Source organism: Notechis scutatus, chromosome 1 (genome assembly GCF_049901735.1).
Source record: "Notechis scutatus isolate UNSWTSFEM ecotype Mainland chromosome 1, rNotScu1.2, whole genome shotgun sequence".
In the NCBI taxonomy this organism is placed as follows: Eukaryota; Metazoa; Chordata; class Lepidosauria; order Squamata; family Elapidae; genus Notechis; species Notechis scutatus.
The window spans coordinates 317,485,114-317,502,194 of record NC_142009.1 but is presented as its reverse complement, the minus strand read 5'-3'; the positions used below and the strand labels follow the sequence as shown (position 1 = coordinate 317,502,194).

The 17,081-nt window shown below is 45.0% G+C and overlaps 1 protein-coding gene across 3 annotated transcripts in view; it reads left to right on the top strand.

Annotated features, from left to right (window-relative positions):
- Nucleotides 1-378: 378 nt before the first annotated feature.
- ATL1 (atlastin GTPase 1) overlaps nt 379-17,081 on the top strand; it is a 49,248-nt gene continuing 32,545 nt past the window's right edge. The window contains exon 1 of one of the 3 annotated variants that reach the window (XM_026670854.2): nt 379-943. In XM_026670854.2, coding sequence (XP_026526639.1) covers nt 910-943 — 34 coding nt within the window. In that variant the 5' untranslated portion in view covers nt 379-909. The remainder of the gene's footprint in view (nt 944-17,081) is intronic. The other 2 variants (XM_087952443.1, XM_026670855.2) reach the window with 2 other exon arrangements.

The following is a 17,081-nucleotide window of genomic DNA, read 5'->3' as shown; positions in this document are numbered from 1 at the left end:
ATCTCTGCCTGGACAGATCCTATCTCTGCCTATAATTTATATCTGCAAAGCCAGAAAATACTGGGGTGGGGAGGAGGGGGGGGAAGCTTCTTACAGAAAATCCAGCCATTGAAATAAAACTTGCAACATTCTCAGCCGCTGACATCCATGCTTATTCTTCTGCTTTCTCCAGCTCTGACGGCCTTCTTCGCTGCTTTGTATCCGGACCGGGTTGTAAACTGTTAGGGTGGGGACCTGCGTCTTGGTAATCTGTCGAGGGCTGTCCTCGACTCCTCGCACACACGGATGGTGCCAGGCGCATAAAAACAATGCAATCTCCGTACCCTAGTCCAAAAGACAAATTAACGGCCGGGCCGAACAAACACGTGAGTTTCGCACGTGGCTTGAGACTCTTCCCTCTGCCAGTCCGAGAGTCACGGGTCCAAAATAACAGGCCGCGCGTGGCGGGCACCGATTCCCATCTCAGGGTGTGCCCGAACTCCGCCACACCGGTGGGCAGGCGCATACTGGTGCCGCGCCCCGTGATGCGCGCGTCCTCGTCCGCAGGTGCTCTGCAGCGCGATCAGGTCGTGCGGATGGTGCGCGCCGGGCTGGTTAGAAGGGAGTGCAGTGTTTTCCGAGCCCCGGCCGGACACGTGTGCTTGGGGAAGCAAGCTCTGGCCCGCCGTCGTAGGCGCGCTCTTTCTCTCCCTTCTCCCTGCGGATCCGCGTTTGCGCCGGACGCGTCTCGTGTACTCCCTGCACCCTCCCGCAGGAGATGCTGAGCTGAGAGACGCCTTTCTTGGCCAGGCAGCGGCAGCGGCGGCGGCGGCGGTTTCATTCTTCATCTTAGCAACAGCGGCAGCCACCGCCGCCTCCTCGAGCCCGGCGGATCCGAGTGGCAGCAGGTAGCCGCCGGGCGGAGTAACCATGGCCAAGACCCGCAAGGAGAGGAACAGCTGGGGTAGGTGATGAGGACGAGCCCCGGGAGTGGGTGGGCTGATTCGGCATATCTGGGCTACTTCCATCCGTAGCTGGTCGAGGGCCTGACAACTGCTGGGCGCAGCTTCCCCGCCTCGGCCCATTGCATGCTCCGCCACGCCTTATCGCCGCGCCGGGACCCTGCCCGGGCTAGTCTAGAGGTGGCGAAAGGGTCTCAGACGGCCCCGCCCATCGTCCCCCGGCCGCCGACTGGACTGGGCGGAGGAGATCGCTAGGTCTCCGGACCTAACGGATTTCCCTCCTCGCTTTATTTTGCTCCGTGATTGCCCTCCCGTCCTTTCTTTTGCCCCTTGTGCTTGCCCCTGTCCGGGAGTGGGGGGAATGGAGGGCGCCAAGAGAAGCGGAAGGGAGACAATGGGCCGAATGGCGAAGTGCAGCTCCCGCTCCGTTGCTTGTCACGATCATCGTCCGCCCTCCTTCCAAACCGCTCGAAGTGGGGGGAGAGATAGGGTGGGGTTTGCTCGCTTTGGTTTGGATGGGTCTGTTCCACCATGGGAGGCTCTCTGAGCGCACCTTCAAAGCTGTTCAGGGGAAAATAATTTCCCATTAGAGCAGCCTTCCTCAGTATGAAGACAGACAGCAACCTCTTTGGGGGGTCATGGGAAGGATAGTCCCAACGCATCTAGTGGCATCTAGTTTGGCAAAGGGGCATCTAGCTTTCTCGTTTACAAACGGCCACAAAATAATGCAAGTATGGTTGTTTATTATGCCAGTTGCCTTATGGGATTCGGAACCCTTCCTCTAAGCAGCAAAACCCTACATTTAATTTGGATCAGGAAGCCAGTTTTCTACATCAGGAAGGGTTTTTCTTTAGACTGCAGTTTTATATGCGGTGGGGAGAAAGAAGAGAATGAGTTGTTTAGTTTATTGGAAGTCGGCAAGGTGTGGCGTGCACACGTTAAATAAATGTGGGTGAGAACCTATGTATTTTAGTTAATTGACATTATGCCTCTCTTTGGAAATGCTAAAAAGGCTAACAAGATAAAAGTAATTTTTAAAAGCACCTCATGGTTTTTTCTTTAAATATGTTGTAGGTGATATCCAATGGATAAAGGATAATTCAGAAGGTAGGGATGAAAGAGGATAGAAATGTAGACTTTAGAGTTGGGAGGGATGAAAAAGAAAGGTATTCTTAATGTCAGGAAAAATACACATAAATAGGCAACAGTAGAATATGTGAAAATGTTACCCATGAATTGTAATCACTTCCTAAGTGAGTCAGCAATGTGACATGGTGGTAAAAAAGACCAACATAATTTTAAGTTCCATTATTAGCATTTCCCAGTCATGCTAAGTCAAGATTTCTTTTTTAATAGATCCACATCTTTTCTGGTGAACTGTGGCTGGTTCTGACACCCAATTTTACAGGTTAATAAAAATTCCTAGTGAATTTTTATGGGGAAATGTAAAAGGAGCTGACAAGGTATAACATGAAGAAGAGGCTAGAGATATGAAAGACTCAGGCACTCCCTATCCAGAAGATGCTGGAATGTTTTTCATTTTTAATATGACTTACTATATTGTATAATGATTGTTTTTATAATAGTTAATATAATAATTGCTTCTGGTGAGATGGGCAGCCATATAAATATGATTAATAAGTGAAATTTATGAAGACATGATCATTCTCTTCAAATATGTGGAAGACTACCCAGAAAGCAGAAACTTTTAGATTTAAGTTGCAGGTATATATATTTCTGTTGCACACTACAGCTGTGTTTGCAAGATACAATAAATCACACAGTACCAACTGTTCTAACCTAGGCTCCCAGCCTCACATTTTTGATGATATTTCCCAGGGAATTTCATATGGAAAAGCACTGGAGAAAAATAAAGTCATAAAACATTCCATATATTTGTCTCTATTTCAAGGAGCGTCTGTCTGCAAGCAACATAAGATGAAATTGAACAGAAATACAGGGTTGTAATAATAGCCATTCTCTGAATGGTTGTGAACATCACTACTAAACATCACTACTAAAAGATCAAGACATGTAAACCTGTCTCAGGTCCTCTTTTAGACTGACCAAAACAGGCTTAGCCCAATCTGAAGCCAGTTTGAAAATAATCAAGATAATCTGCCTCTCAGCTGCTTCCTCTAATTGAGAAGCCTCTCACTCAACTGCCATGGAAAGTTAGAGACAAGCCTATAATTTCACCCCTCAGAGGGGAATCCAGTAATTATCTCCTTTAAGAAGGGAGGCATCTTGCGGTTTTAATATTAACAAAAGCAGATCTGATAATCTCATAATGTAAAGATACAAGCCAATTTGGAAAGAATAGAGATTGTTGAATAAATGCCATTCAACAGCTGAATCAGTTACTTGCTTTGGTTCCCTCTTGCTAAAAATCTTGAGGGAGAGGTTGGGTAGTTGTCTGCTGGAAATATTCTGATTTCCTACTTGTGGTATTTTTATTTACAGTCATTAACTAGTGAAATATAACGTACACAAATGCAGCAGCCTCACAACCTTGAAAATTAAAACTAATTATATTCAAAAAATAAAGCATCAACAAAGAGGAAAAGTTACATTAATCCCATAACAAAGAGTATAGAACAAGGGTCTTCAAACTTGGCAAGTTTAAGACTTGTGGACTTCAACTCCCAGAATTCCCGAGCTACCATGACTGGGGGAGGAATTCTGGGAGTTGACATCCACAAGTCTTAAAGCTGTTGAGTTTGAAGACCCCTGGTATAGAACATTAATCTGAGCTGTATGAGCCTTCACCTCTGACCAGGGGTGGGATTCAATTTTTTTAACAACCAGTTCTGTGGGCGTGGCTTAGGTGGTGGGCATGGGTTGGTGGTCATGTGACTGGGTCGACATGGCTTGGTGGTCATGGTATTGGCTGGGCGTGGCCAACTCAATATCACTCACATTGAGGCGCGCTTCTCCTCACCTGGCCTCTCATGACTGTGGGGATGCTGCAACAGTCATAAGTGTGAAAAAGGGTCATAAGTCACTTTTTTCAATGCCATTGTAACTTTGAATGGTCACTCCACACAAGCAAAGTACTGGAAAAGGAAGGGAAAAAAAACTCTAGACATTACTGAGACAGGAAGTCTAGTCCTGCCAAGAATGTAATAAAGGTTAATGGAGAGGAAGTTTCTGTAAACAACACCAGAATGTTTCCTTCCTGCCTTCCTTACAGGATTAGGCCAGTAATTTCTTCTAACAACCGGTTCTCCGAACTGCTTAGAATGTTAACAACCGGTTCTAGCGAATAGGTGCGAACTGGTGGAATCCCACTTCTGCCTCTGACCATCCCCCACATTACAGATTAATTTATTATTATCTTAAATTTGCAGCAGTACTTTAATTAGCAACCTGAACAAATTTAATATTTTAAAATAGGTCTCCTGTGCCTCTCAGGGTCATCTTGTAGCCTGCCAAGGAAGCTTTAGCTATGGAGTGTTTAACACTGGCTCAACAGTTTAACAAGAGAAATTATTATCATGATTAATTAACTTCATAATGGCCACCCACTCTAAAAGAATCTGCATGAGAGATACACCTTATTTTTTTGGATTTCCTAATGGGAGCAGGCATTGAGTTATGTATCACTGTAGGTGTAACCAGATGTATATCTTAGTTATATATCTCTATGCTATGTAACTCGTCAAAATGAATGGTCTTCTTCTGGGCTTCTTGTTTTCATTTCCCAGTCTAACCTAAAGCTCTGAAATCCACTGGTGGTATCTCACTGAAGTACTAAACTAGGCCAACCCTTGTTGGTTTTCTAAGTCAGCCTGAGGTTTGCTGAGACATTGGTTGAGATACAAATATCACCACATGTTTGGTGGTCATATAAAATTTCTTAATAAATGAATAAATAAAAACCTTGGCTTTCAGGTGTTTGTCTGGTACCTGTAAATCATAACTGGCAACATTTTTGCTCCCATGTCCTTATGGCATTGTGTTCATCTCATTCCCAGCCTATCAGCCATCCTTAGTATTAGCAATGCTAGTCTTTTCCCCTTTAAATCCAGATGGCATCAGAGTGGTATTTATTGCTCATTCCAGAATATACTACTTTTCTCCCAGTCACTGTTTAACTTAATTTTGCTGCTAAAGAGCCAGATACTGTTGTGCTGCTAGTCTGATAGAAATGCATAATATCACACGGCAGTTCTGGAAATGGTATAATTCTATTGGCCTTCCTAATTTAGGAAAAAGCAGAACGATAGAGACAGTCTGGTCTCCCACGCCCTATGCCTCCCAAACCATCCATACACACAGACACAGACACACGCTCACACATGTATGTATATATATGTATATGTATAAAGGAAATAGGAGAGTTACCCTAAATGACTCAGCTGCCTTTGTGATTTTGAATTGAATTGATTACTTTATTTGGCCAAGTGTGATTAGACACACAAGAAATTTGTCTCTGGTGCAGAACCTCTCAGTATACATGCAAAGCAACAGAATAATCATAATCATCTTCATCATCATAATCATACCAATAAAAAGGGGGAGGAAAGAATCTAATAAAAAGGATAAATAATATAGCTACAGCCAGGGGTGGGATTCAAATTTCTTAACAACCGGTTCTGTGGGCGTGGCCTAATTTGTGGATGTGGCTTGATGGTCATGTGGCCGGGTGGGCACGGTTTGCTGACTGGGTGTGGCTTGGTGGTCACATGACTGGCTGGGCATGGCGTGTATGTAAATATTGTAAGTATTCATGTAAATATTTAATTTTTTATTTAAAAAAGAGCAATTTTTACCTAAAATCAGGCAAAGCTGGCAAGCAGATTGAGTTGCTCACAGAATCACAGATTCACTTAGAGATCTACCATTTTGCAATCTGCTACCTGAGTGTGTCACATAAAATTTGCTTGCAAGCAAACTCATAAAATTTGCTAGCAAGCAAACTCACAAAATTAACTCATGTATGTAAATATTGAATTTTTTATTTAAAAAAGAGCAACTTTTACCTAAAATCAGGCAAAGCAGGGAGGCAGATTGAGTTGCTCACAGAATCATAGATTCACTTAGAGATCTATCTATCTTCAATCTGCTACCTAAGTTTGCACTGAAAAATAAATAGTCCTAAGGAATGTTCAGCTCTGCTTTTAGATTAGCTAGAAAGCAAGAAATCCAACAATTTCCTGCTTTCTAGCTAATCTAAATGTCCCAGCTGATGGTCAGGGGGGAGGAAAAAGCAACTTAGCAGGCAAGTTTGATGGCCCGCGTGCCACGTAAGCAGTGAGTGGGCAGGGCGGGGCGGGGCCAGCCAGTGGTGCAATTTGCCGGTTCTCCAAACTGGGCAGAATCATAACAACCGGTTCTATAGAACCAGTTCGACCAGGTAGAATCCCGCCCCTGGCTACAGCCATACTACATGGGTAAATGCATATAGACATTAGAAAGCATTGTGAGAATTAGGTGCTCAGCAGAGTAATAGCACAATAAAATGTATTTTTTAAAAAGATTATTAAATTTGGATTATTAGAGAATGGAATATAGGAGAGGAGAATTAGGAAGGAACCAAGAATCCAATGGAATGGTGTGTCTAAAAAAAAATCAAATATTTTTTTTTAAATTAGTGATTGACAGTGTACAGTCTGACTTGTCCCATTTCTGCTGCAGTAGCACTGGTTCGGAAATGATTTTTTTCCTCCCACTGCCTGGTGATGCTTGTCAATTTATTTATTTATTAAACAAACTGATATAGCTGCCCATCTACCAAAGGCTCTCTGTTCAGAAGAGAGAGGATAAATAGCAAAGACAAAGTACTTAACCAATTGCTTCATTTAAGATGCACTGGGAGACACATCATCAGAATAGATCTGTTGGCCAACATGTCAGAACAGAAACAATAGAAATAGGATTAGGATTGGTGATAGAGACAGCAAATTTCATGCCAATATAGACTTCTGCTAGCTCAAGTATAATGACATGGTGTTTGGAAAGGCCCTTAGGGTCAAGATGTGCTACAGGGGCCTTTCATCAATAGTGTCCAGATATTGTGGGACTACAACTCCCAAGATGCCTAGCCAGCATGATCTTATTAAATCAAAAAATGTCTCATAGATGCTTGGGTATTGATTAATATCATATTGATTAATATGAAGAATGGGATGCAAAATGGGGGGTCTGTATGTCTGCCTGCTTCTATCTCTGTCTGTCTGTCTGTCTATCTATCTATCTATCTATCTATCTATCTATCTATCTATCTATCTATCTATCTATCTATCTATCTATCTATCTATAAGTTTTAAATTCTTGTACAGTATTCTTTGTATGTAAATATAAAGAAAAAACTCCTGGTTGTAAGATCTGTAAAACAGTAGAATAGTCTAAGGTTGTGGGATTTCCGTGCTGGTTCATTAAGAATCTAAATCAGGGTTGACAATCTCGATTTCACTGAAGGCCGCATCAGGGTTGTGTTTGAACTCAGGGGGCCAGGTGGGTGTGGCCAGGGTGGGCGTGGTCAGCTCGACATCACTCGTGCCGGGGGCACCTGTGGTGGCCCAGGCGGGACTGGAGGTGATTCATTGTCTCCAGCGGAAGAAGGCTGTTTTCACTGGCAGGGGCACCGTGGGCCGATCCTTTGGTATTTCCAGGGCGGCCTAATGGGCCAGATCCAGCCCAGGGGCCTTGAGTTTGACACCCCTGTCAAATCTAAATGGCCATCTCTTGAGGATGATTTAAATTGGTTTTCCTGCACATGGCAGAGAATTGATCTGGATGATCCTTATGGTCCCTTCCAGCTTTACAATTCTATGAATCTGTGATCAAATTCAAAAGATTTATATCTGAAAATCATTATTGTCTGTGATCAGAATTTGCGCTACATTACTGTGCAGGTAGCAGCTGTTCATGCAACAGGTGGCAAATGTGGATAGGCAGCATGTTATGAGGGCAAAATGCAGTCTTGAAGCTTTAAAGCATAATGGTGCCTTTAAGGAGTTGGAGGATAAACCAGTCTTAGCATTGTATGTAGAGAAGCATAGAATCATAGGGCTAGAAGGCACCTTGGAGGTTTTCTAGTCCCTCCCCCTACCCAAGCAGGAGTTCTTATACCATCCTGAACAAATGATTATCCAAGAATTAGGGAGGTGATCTCTTGGGAAATGGGCAAGAAGTATTATATAAATCAGGGATCTTCAAACTTGACAGCTTTAAGACTTGTGGACTTCAACTCCCAGAATTCCTCCTCCAGTCATGTTAGCTCAGGAATTCTGGGAGTTGAAGTCCACAAGTCTTAAACTTGCCAAGTTTGGAGAGCCTTGATATAAATGAAGAGGATTAAAACATTCCTTAAATCCTGTGGAGCAAGATAATACTAACCCAGCTTTATATTTCAACTCTTGGTGATCCAATTGATGCTGTAGGCCACCCTTTTGTGGGGCCTGGAGGCTGTGAGAGCTTGGATGGGGGACAACAAGCTTTGGCTGAACCCTGGTAAGATCAAATTGCTTTGGGTTCGCAGGGCTGTGGGATCCGGGACTTTGTCATCTTTGACTGGATGAAGTGGCACCACACCAGAAAGACCTAGTCCATAACTCGGGCGGCGGGGGTGTGTGTGTTGTTCTCCTGGACTGGCGACTCCTGTTCAAGGAGCAGGTGGCAGTCTCGGCTAGGGGAGCCTTTGCACAACTTCATGTTGTGCGCCAGTTGTAGCCTTTCCTGAACCAGGATTCTCTGCGCTCAGTCATTCACTTCCTTGTCATCTCACGAGTAGACTACTATAATGCACTCTACATAGGGGCTACCCTTGAAGAGCATTTGGAAGCTACAGCTGGTGCAGAGTGCGGCAGCATGGGTAGTTTCCTCCACCACCACCACCCAAGAATGGCCCCTCTGACACCACTGCTCCTGCACAGGTTACCAATCTGCTTCCGTGTGCAATTCAAGATATTGGTGATCACCTTTAAAGACCTTCATGGCATGGGTCCAGGTTACTTGAGGGACCCTCTCACCCCACTGGGATTGGCCCATGCCACTCGTGGGGGCAGGTGGGCGATGCTGCAGGTCCCGTCAGTCCGAGTATTCTGGCTGGTGGGGTCCGCGGAGGAGGGTCTTCTCTGCTGTTGGCAATGCAGATGGTTGATTGGGTAATAACAGATCCCACCTCCCCCATGTGTTTTTGACTTTAACGTTTGTTTTTAACTTTTTATGTTTTAGATTTTATATAACTCTAAGCCACCCAGATTTACTGTATGGTAAGATGGGTGGTTAATCAGTCAACCAATAATTCTGATTCATAGGGATATAAGAGGAAGAGAATATAGAACAGGATTGCAAGATTTTCTTAATATAGCTTAACTCAGGGAAAAAACAAAAAAAAAAAAAAAAAAAAAAAAAAAAAAAATAAAAAAAAAAAAAAAAAAAAAAAAAAATAAATAAAAAAAAAAAAACCACACCCCCCCCCCCCCCCCCCCCGGCCCCCCCCCCCCCCCCCCCCCCCCCCCCCCCCCCCCCCCCCCCCCCCCCCCCGTCTGCAACCTTTAACACTCAAAGAGCCATTTGTACCCGTTTGTCACAGAAAAGAAAACCTAATAATTTAACAACTGGTGTGACTGGGTGGGCATGGCCAACTCAACATCGCTCACTCCCACCCAGTCACCTTCTGCTCTGGAATATGGAGCGAGTCTCCAACCCCTGCCATCACCGTTACTTTCTCAGGCCAGGCAAGGAGTGACGGGAAGGGGAGGGGCCAACCAGTAGTGGGATCAGCCAACAGGGAGCCATAGCAGAGGGCCGAAAGAGCCGCATGTGGCTCCAGAGTTGCAGACCCCTGGCTTAACTCATTAATATATAGCTCAGGTCTTCCTGTGGAGTCTATTTCTTGATCTGCTACATAGTGCTACATCATAGCTGGAGATAAGATTTCTTGCATGGTTGTGTCTGAGAAGCTCATAGTGCAACAGTGTGCAGGCTTACCCAGATAAATATGTATTTTTTGTGGGTATGTGAAAATGTTTAGTTAATTTAAAGTAACATGTACAGACTATGATTGATACCTTACCCTCATTGTGAACTCTTTATGTAATCTTAATGGCATAGTTACTAAGAACTCTTAGTAGTTAGCTGAACTCTGCCAGCTGAAATATGTGAATAATAAATAACAGCAGTTGCTTGCTTGACAGCCTTGTTGTTCTAAGGCAGTATTTCTCAACCTTGGTAACTTTAAAATGTGTGCATTTCAACTCCAAGAATTCTCTAGGCAGCCAGGAATTGAAGTCCCCATATCTTAAAGTTGCTGAGGTTGAGAATTCCTCAGTGTTAGAGTATATATTTGTAGCTGTAGGTTGAACTGTGGAGTCCTTGGTACTCTCTGAGCTTGACTGTTTACTTTCAGACTTTTAATTACCAAAGTAGGTAACATCATTACTGCGAGATCAGTTCTAGCACTGATGATGTTACCTAGTTTGGTAATAAAATGTCTGCAAGAAAACAGCCAAACTCAGATAGCACCAAGGACTCTACCAAGGAACTGACTGAGAAGGTTCTGTTTCCACAGTTCTACTCCAGGTCTTGGGGCAACAAGCAGGTCTTCAAAGACTTTTGCAATGTCATCAGGGTGGGAACCACATCTATCTCTGGAAGAATACCACCCCAGAGGAGGGCAGCACCACAGTTAATCCTTGTTTAGCTACCACGATTGGGACTGTCAACTCAGCAGTTGCTAAGTGAAAACACAACTCTGTGATTTTACTTCAGTTTTCCCTTTGCTTTACAGACCTACAGAGGACATACACGTAAGGATTGGTTGTAACTCCCAAAAGTGCTTTTTTCAAGAGGCAATTGGACTTTCTGGTTTTTCTTTGAAGACGTTTCGCTTCTCATTCAAGAAGCTTCTTCATCTTCATCGATGAATGGTTGCAGGAACTGGGCATGGCTAGTCTAGTGAAGAGAAGGACCAGGGGAGACATGATAGCAGTCTTCCAATATTTGAGAGGCTGTCACAGAGAGGAAGGGGTCAAGCTATTTTCCAAAGCACCTGAAAGCCAGATAAGGAATAATGGATGGAAACTGAACAAGGAGAGATTCAACCTGGAAATAAGGAGAAATTTTCTGACAATGAGAGCAATCAACCAATGGAAACTGTTGCCTTCAGAAGTTGTGGGAGCTTCATCACTGGAAGCTTTCAAGAAGAGACTGGACTGCCATCTGTCAAAAATGGTGTAGGGTAAGGGTCTTCAAACTTGGCAAGTTTAAGACTTGTGGAGTAAGGTCTATTTGGGCGGGGAGGTTAGACTAGATGACTTACAAGGTCCCTTCCAACTCTGTTAATCTTTAATCTTGGATGAGACATGAAACTCCTTCACGGAAAAACCAGAAAGTCCAGTTGCCTCTTTCAAAAAGCACCTTTGAGACAACCATGACCTGGTTGAAAGATAATCTCCATAGATGATTGGTTGTAAAGTTATTTCATCACCATCATAAATGTGAACAATTGCTGAATGAGGCAGTCACTAAACAAGGGATATCTTTATAGAGGCTTTATTTCCTAAGTCCTGATAGTTCACACTGATTAATTGAAGGGACCTGCTGTGTACCCGCTCTGCCAAATTATACTGAATGGGCAGTTAGAGAGGTGCTTCAGATAACCTGGTCATAAAACCTTGGGGGGGGGGGCTTTTAAGTGTAGCACTAACCCCTACCACATAAGTAATACTTTATAAGTAACAGCTGGCAACTAGAATCAGCAGCTGTGACATAATTTTGGTGTTTAGTTTTAGCATGCGGATGATAGGGCGAAGATTAGCTTTGCAAATATCATGTGTTCTGTTATTTAATATTAGGAAATGGTTCCTTTTTTTACAAACTAAGAAGAAATAAAATGAAAGTAAAGTATTTGGGGAAGGGGAACTCATCGTGCCTTTTTCCCCATCCTGCCCCCTTGGATTCTTTTTACATCGCATACTAGCAGCTGTAACACTAAGAAAGTCTTTCTAGCCAGGCATCCGGTGTTAATACCTTTGAAACAGTTGTCAGGATTAACAGAATTCTTCCCATAGTTCTTATTCCTCCCTCTGCTTCCCCTCCCTTAAACATGCAGCTGTGAAGGGAGAACGATCTGCTTGCTTTGCACTTAAGCCAGAGAGTGGGGGGTGGGGGGTGGTGGAAATAGAAGTTAAATAACACAAATTCTGCATAGCTCAAAAAAAAATTGCAAGTGTGCTATGATATTCTGTAGGTAACAATGCAGTATAATATTGAGATATGTAAGAGCTGCCTTGGTGGACAGCAATGATACAGATAGCCCTCGACTTGCAACCACAACTGAGGCCCAAATTTCTGTTGCTAGATGAGACCTTTGTTAAATGAGTTTTGACCTGTTTTACGAACTTGCTTGCCACAGTTGTTAAGTGAATCACTGCTAATGTTAAGTTAGTAACAAGATTATTAAATGAATCTGGCTTCTCCATTGACTTTGCTTGTTAGAAGGTCACAAAAGTTGATCACGTGACCCAGCCACACTGCAATCATCATAAATATGAGTCAGCTGCCAAGCATCTGAATTTTGATCATGTGACCATGGAGATGCAGTCATAAGTGTGAAAAAATGGTCATAAATCACTTTTTTCAGTACCATTGTAATTTTGAATGGTCACTAAACCAGCTGTTGTAAGTCAAGGACTACCTATAAAAACCTCTTCAGTCCAGTGCTTTGTTTCCAACCACAGGGCTCCATTTTCCTCAGATAAAGGAGGTTTATTGGCATATGATTTCCAGGTTATGGAACTACCGTGTTTCTTACAAAATAAGGCCTGCCTTATTTTTTTTGGACCCCCGAAAAAATGGCTAGGCCGTCTTTTCGGGGGTGACTTAATTCCCCCCCTTGCATCCTCAGGTGGGCGGGCAGCGATGGCTTGAATGTTGACCTTGGCATTGGTGGGGCACTTCGTATCAGGAGACTTTCCGCCACCGTTGCTTTCCCTTCTCCCGTGCTGCCGCAGCGTTTGGTGTAGCCACGTGCGGCCAGCCAGGGCTCCTCCCTGCGGAGCCTGGCGGAGACACTCGGCTTCAGGCGCTCCTGTCGCCGCTTTCCCTTTGCCTTTGAAAGCAAAGCCAATTCTTTTAAAAATGACGCCCTACTACCTGTACGACAAAGCCTCCCCTGCCCGAGAGGGCAGCCCAACCCCACGTGGGGAGGCGAATCTCCCGGGGCCACAGAACAGGATCGGCGCACCCCGGGAGAAGCGTCCAGCCACCATCCCTGCCTGGTGCTGGGCAGAGTGCAAAGAGCTTTGCCTGGGGCCCCCAGCGCAGCTGACAGGCGGGCCCTCCTGCCCGGCAGCGGAGCTCTCACCAAGGCAGCAAGCGCCTCTCCGCCGGACCCTCCGCTCATCCCGCCAGGGTCGCGCCAGAGCTCTGCGGGCTGGGCAGAGCCGGGAAAGCGAGCCGCGGGTTCGTGCCCGCCTGCCAAGCAAAAGAGCCGGGCCGATCCAAGCTTGGCTTCCTTCCCAAGTCCCTCCAGTCCTAACCCGAAGGGGCCACCGGGAGAGGCTGCCCGAGGCAGTGATAGCGCCCACCCATCCGCGGACAGGGAGGCGAGGCAACGGCAGCACTGCTTCCCTGGCCGGCGGGTCCGGCGGAGAGAGCCCAAAGCCACCCGTCCTTTCCACCCCTCGTCCAGCCCATCCCCACGCAGCTCCAAATGCGCCGGCAGCTCCAAATGCTGCAGTGGCACGGGCATCGGGCAGAGGCGCTGACTTGGCGGGGCTTAGCTCGGAGGAGGATGTGGCTCAGGCCATCGCCTTGCCTCCCTGTCCATGGAGGGGTGGGCACTATCACTGCCTCGGGCGGCCTCTCCCAGTGGCCCCATCAGATTCAGGCTGGAGGGACTTGGGAAGGAAGCCAAGCTTGGGTCGGCCCAGCTCTTTCGCTTGGCAGGTGGGCGCGCACCCGCGGCTCGCTTTCCCGGCTCTGCCCAGCCCACACAGCTGTGGCACGGCCCTGGCGGGATGAGCGGAGGGCCCGGCGGGGAGGCGCTCACTGCCTTGGCGAGAGCTTCTCTGCCAGGCAGGAGGGCCCACCTGTCAGCTGCGCTGGGTGCCCCAAGCAAAGCTCTTCGCCCTCTACCCGGTGCCAGGCAGGGATGGCGGCTGGGCGCTTCTCCCGGGGTGGGCCGATCCTGTGCTGCAGCCGCGAGAGATTCACCTCCCCACGTGGGGTTGGGCTGTCCTCTCGGGCAGGGGAGACTTTGTCATATCAGTAGTAGGGCGTCGTTTTTAAAAGAATTGGCTTTGCCTTTGAAGGCGAAGGGAAGGCAGTGACAGGAGCGCCTGAAGCCGAGTGTCTCCGCCAGGCTCCAGTTGCAGGGAGGAGCCCTGGCTGGCTGCGCGTGGCTGCGCCAAACGCCACAGCGTTGCTCTAAACGCCACGGCAGCACAGGAGAAGGGAAAGCAATGGTGGCAGAAGGTCTCCTGATACAAAGTGCCCCACCAACGCCAAAGTCAACGCAGGCAGCACCATATCCGGGTATGCAACAAAAGTACTTCCTAACGGCAAGCCCCCCCCGCCATTCCCCCCCATTTTGCATGTTTAATATAGGACTTAATTTGGGGGGAGGAGCTTAATTTGATTTTATTCCGATAAAACATGCTGGGACTTCCTATTGGGGGAGGCCGTATTGTTGTAGAAACACGGTATTAGCTATATCGGTCTTGTAGATGGAGGTTCCATTTTTAATCGGTGTTTTACTCTTAAGCAATTCTTAAATGCAAATTAGCCAAAGTGCCCACTGTGTGTGTGTGTTTGTCTTAAGATCCTGTGGGACTTCCACATGGACAAGCCAATTATTGTAGTAGTAGACCAGAACCAAAAGACAATGATGGTGATAGATGTAGTAGTGCCAAGTGACAGCAATATCAGGAAGAGGGCATATGAGAATAGAATAGAATAGAATTTTTATTGGCCAAATGTGATTGGACACACAAGGAATTTGTCTTGGTGCATATGCTCTCAGTGTACATAAAAGAAAAGATACATTCATCAAGAGTCAAGAATCATAACGTACAACACTTAATAATAGTCATAGGGTACAATAAGCAATTAAATCATACTAGGAAACATTCAATAAACATTGTTAGGATACAAGCAACAAGGTTACAGTCATACAATCATAAGTGGGAGGAGATGGGTGAAAGGATGGATGAGAGGATTAATAGTAATAGTAATGCAGACTTAGTAAGTAGTTTGACAGTGTTGAGGGAATTATTTGTTAGCAGATTGATGGCGTTTGGGGGAAAAACTGCCCTTGTGTCTAGTTGTTCTGGTGTGCAGTGCTCTATAGTGTCGTTTTGAGGGTAGGAGTTGAAACAGTTGAAACAGAAGCTAGAGAAGTACCAGGGCCTGAAAAATCCCAAGGATTCTGAATGGTGGTGGATGAAGTTCAGATACCATTGTACGTGTGAGAAGACAGGCTTTTTAAGGCAAATGATTCCCAGTGATCTTTTAATTTAAGCAACCTGATGTTAATATAATAGTAAAAGTAACAATAAGATGTTGGCAGAGCAATGGAAAATTCAGAATGTACCCAGGAAAAATGGATATAGGGTTATCCGATACATCCTACAAATAGCCCTCAACTTATGGATGGTCCCTCCAAAAGGTACTTATGACCCAATTCTGAAATTTCTGCAGCTGCCCCCGGCATGTTGCACATTTGGCAAATGACCCACATCTATGGATGTTTGTAACATCCCACAATCATATGACTTTGATTTACAATGTATTTGCTAAAAATCGGCATTTTATTCTGGTTGTCAGCAAAAATGCCCCATAGCAAACAATGGATTTGCTTAATGACCACAGCAAAAGAAAGGTTGTAAATTGGATTGTTCACATGATGACTTGCTTTATGACTGTGAGCTCTTACTATTATAATTGGCAGGGTCCAATATGGTCATATGTCCAGGGCTACCTGTATTTCATTTTTTTCCTTAGACAATTACAAATAATTTGATTCCAACTATAGTTTTGTCATCACTGCACATCCACATCAGGAAACAGAAGCATCCTGTTGCCTACGTTAGAGAAAGAAATTTAAAGCACTGCCCAATTCACTGAATTTGGGGAAACTCTGAGAGACGGTGGAGGACAGGAAACCCTGGCCTACGGGGTCGCAGAGTGTCAGACACAACTTAGCATCTGAACAACAACAGCAAAAATTCACTGATCATTGAGAGTGAGTTTGTAATTGGAATGAATGATTACTACAGAAGGGCGTAGCTAAATAACAGAACATGTTTTTGCAGAAAGGTTTAAATCTCAAAAATCTCCAGGTTTTTTTTCCTTTGATATTTGGAGGTTCAGCGAGCAGGTAATGTGAAAGATCTCTATCTAGAAAATATCTGCTAGTATAATTAGATCCATTTTGTATGGGGCTGAAAAATATTTATAGTAAGTGGGCAGCCCAAGCACAATTCTACAGTATAATACAGATGGTATTCCAGAACTAGGATGGTATGGAAATGTATTTTCCTATAGAGTCTTATGGGTGAAAACTTCAAGTTCTGCATGCACGTTCAGAAGAGCCTTGCTGTGGTTAGAGGCAACTGAATTGGCCAACAATTGGAACATGTGAATGATAATAATAATTATAATAACTATTATTATTATTATTATTCATCGTACAGTCAGCCAGATGTTCAGACTGGGTTTGGCATTTTTATCTACCTATAGGCAAATCTGGATGTTTGATGGTGTTACAGATATCGCCGCAGGAAGGAAGCTGGAACCTGTTCCAAGTAAAGCTGCCTTCTGCAATTGACTGATGGCATTATTATTATTATTATTATCATCATCATCATCATCATCATCATCATCATCATCATCATCAGCGTATGGCATTGTTATATTGGCCAACAGACCACAATGCTATTGCAGAGTAGTAGTTTGGCTGCCAAGGTACCTGAACCTGCCAAGGGTCTGTTGTAGGAAACACTGTCACACTTCCCAAGATGTGCCACAGGTGGATGAGTTGACCACATTAGAAAGAAAAATGAGCCGCTCTTCCTACAGTGTCATCCAAGGCCCCTCCCTTCCCAGAGCTGCCTTGCAAATGAGCGCCGCAGCCAGGAAGGTTCAGATGACAGAAATTTGACTCCCTGCATGGAGTGCCAACTCATC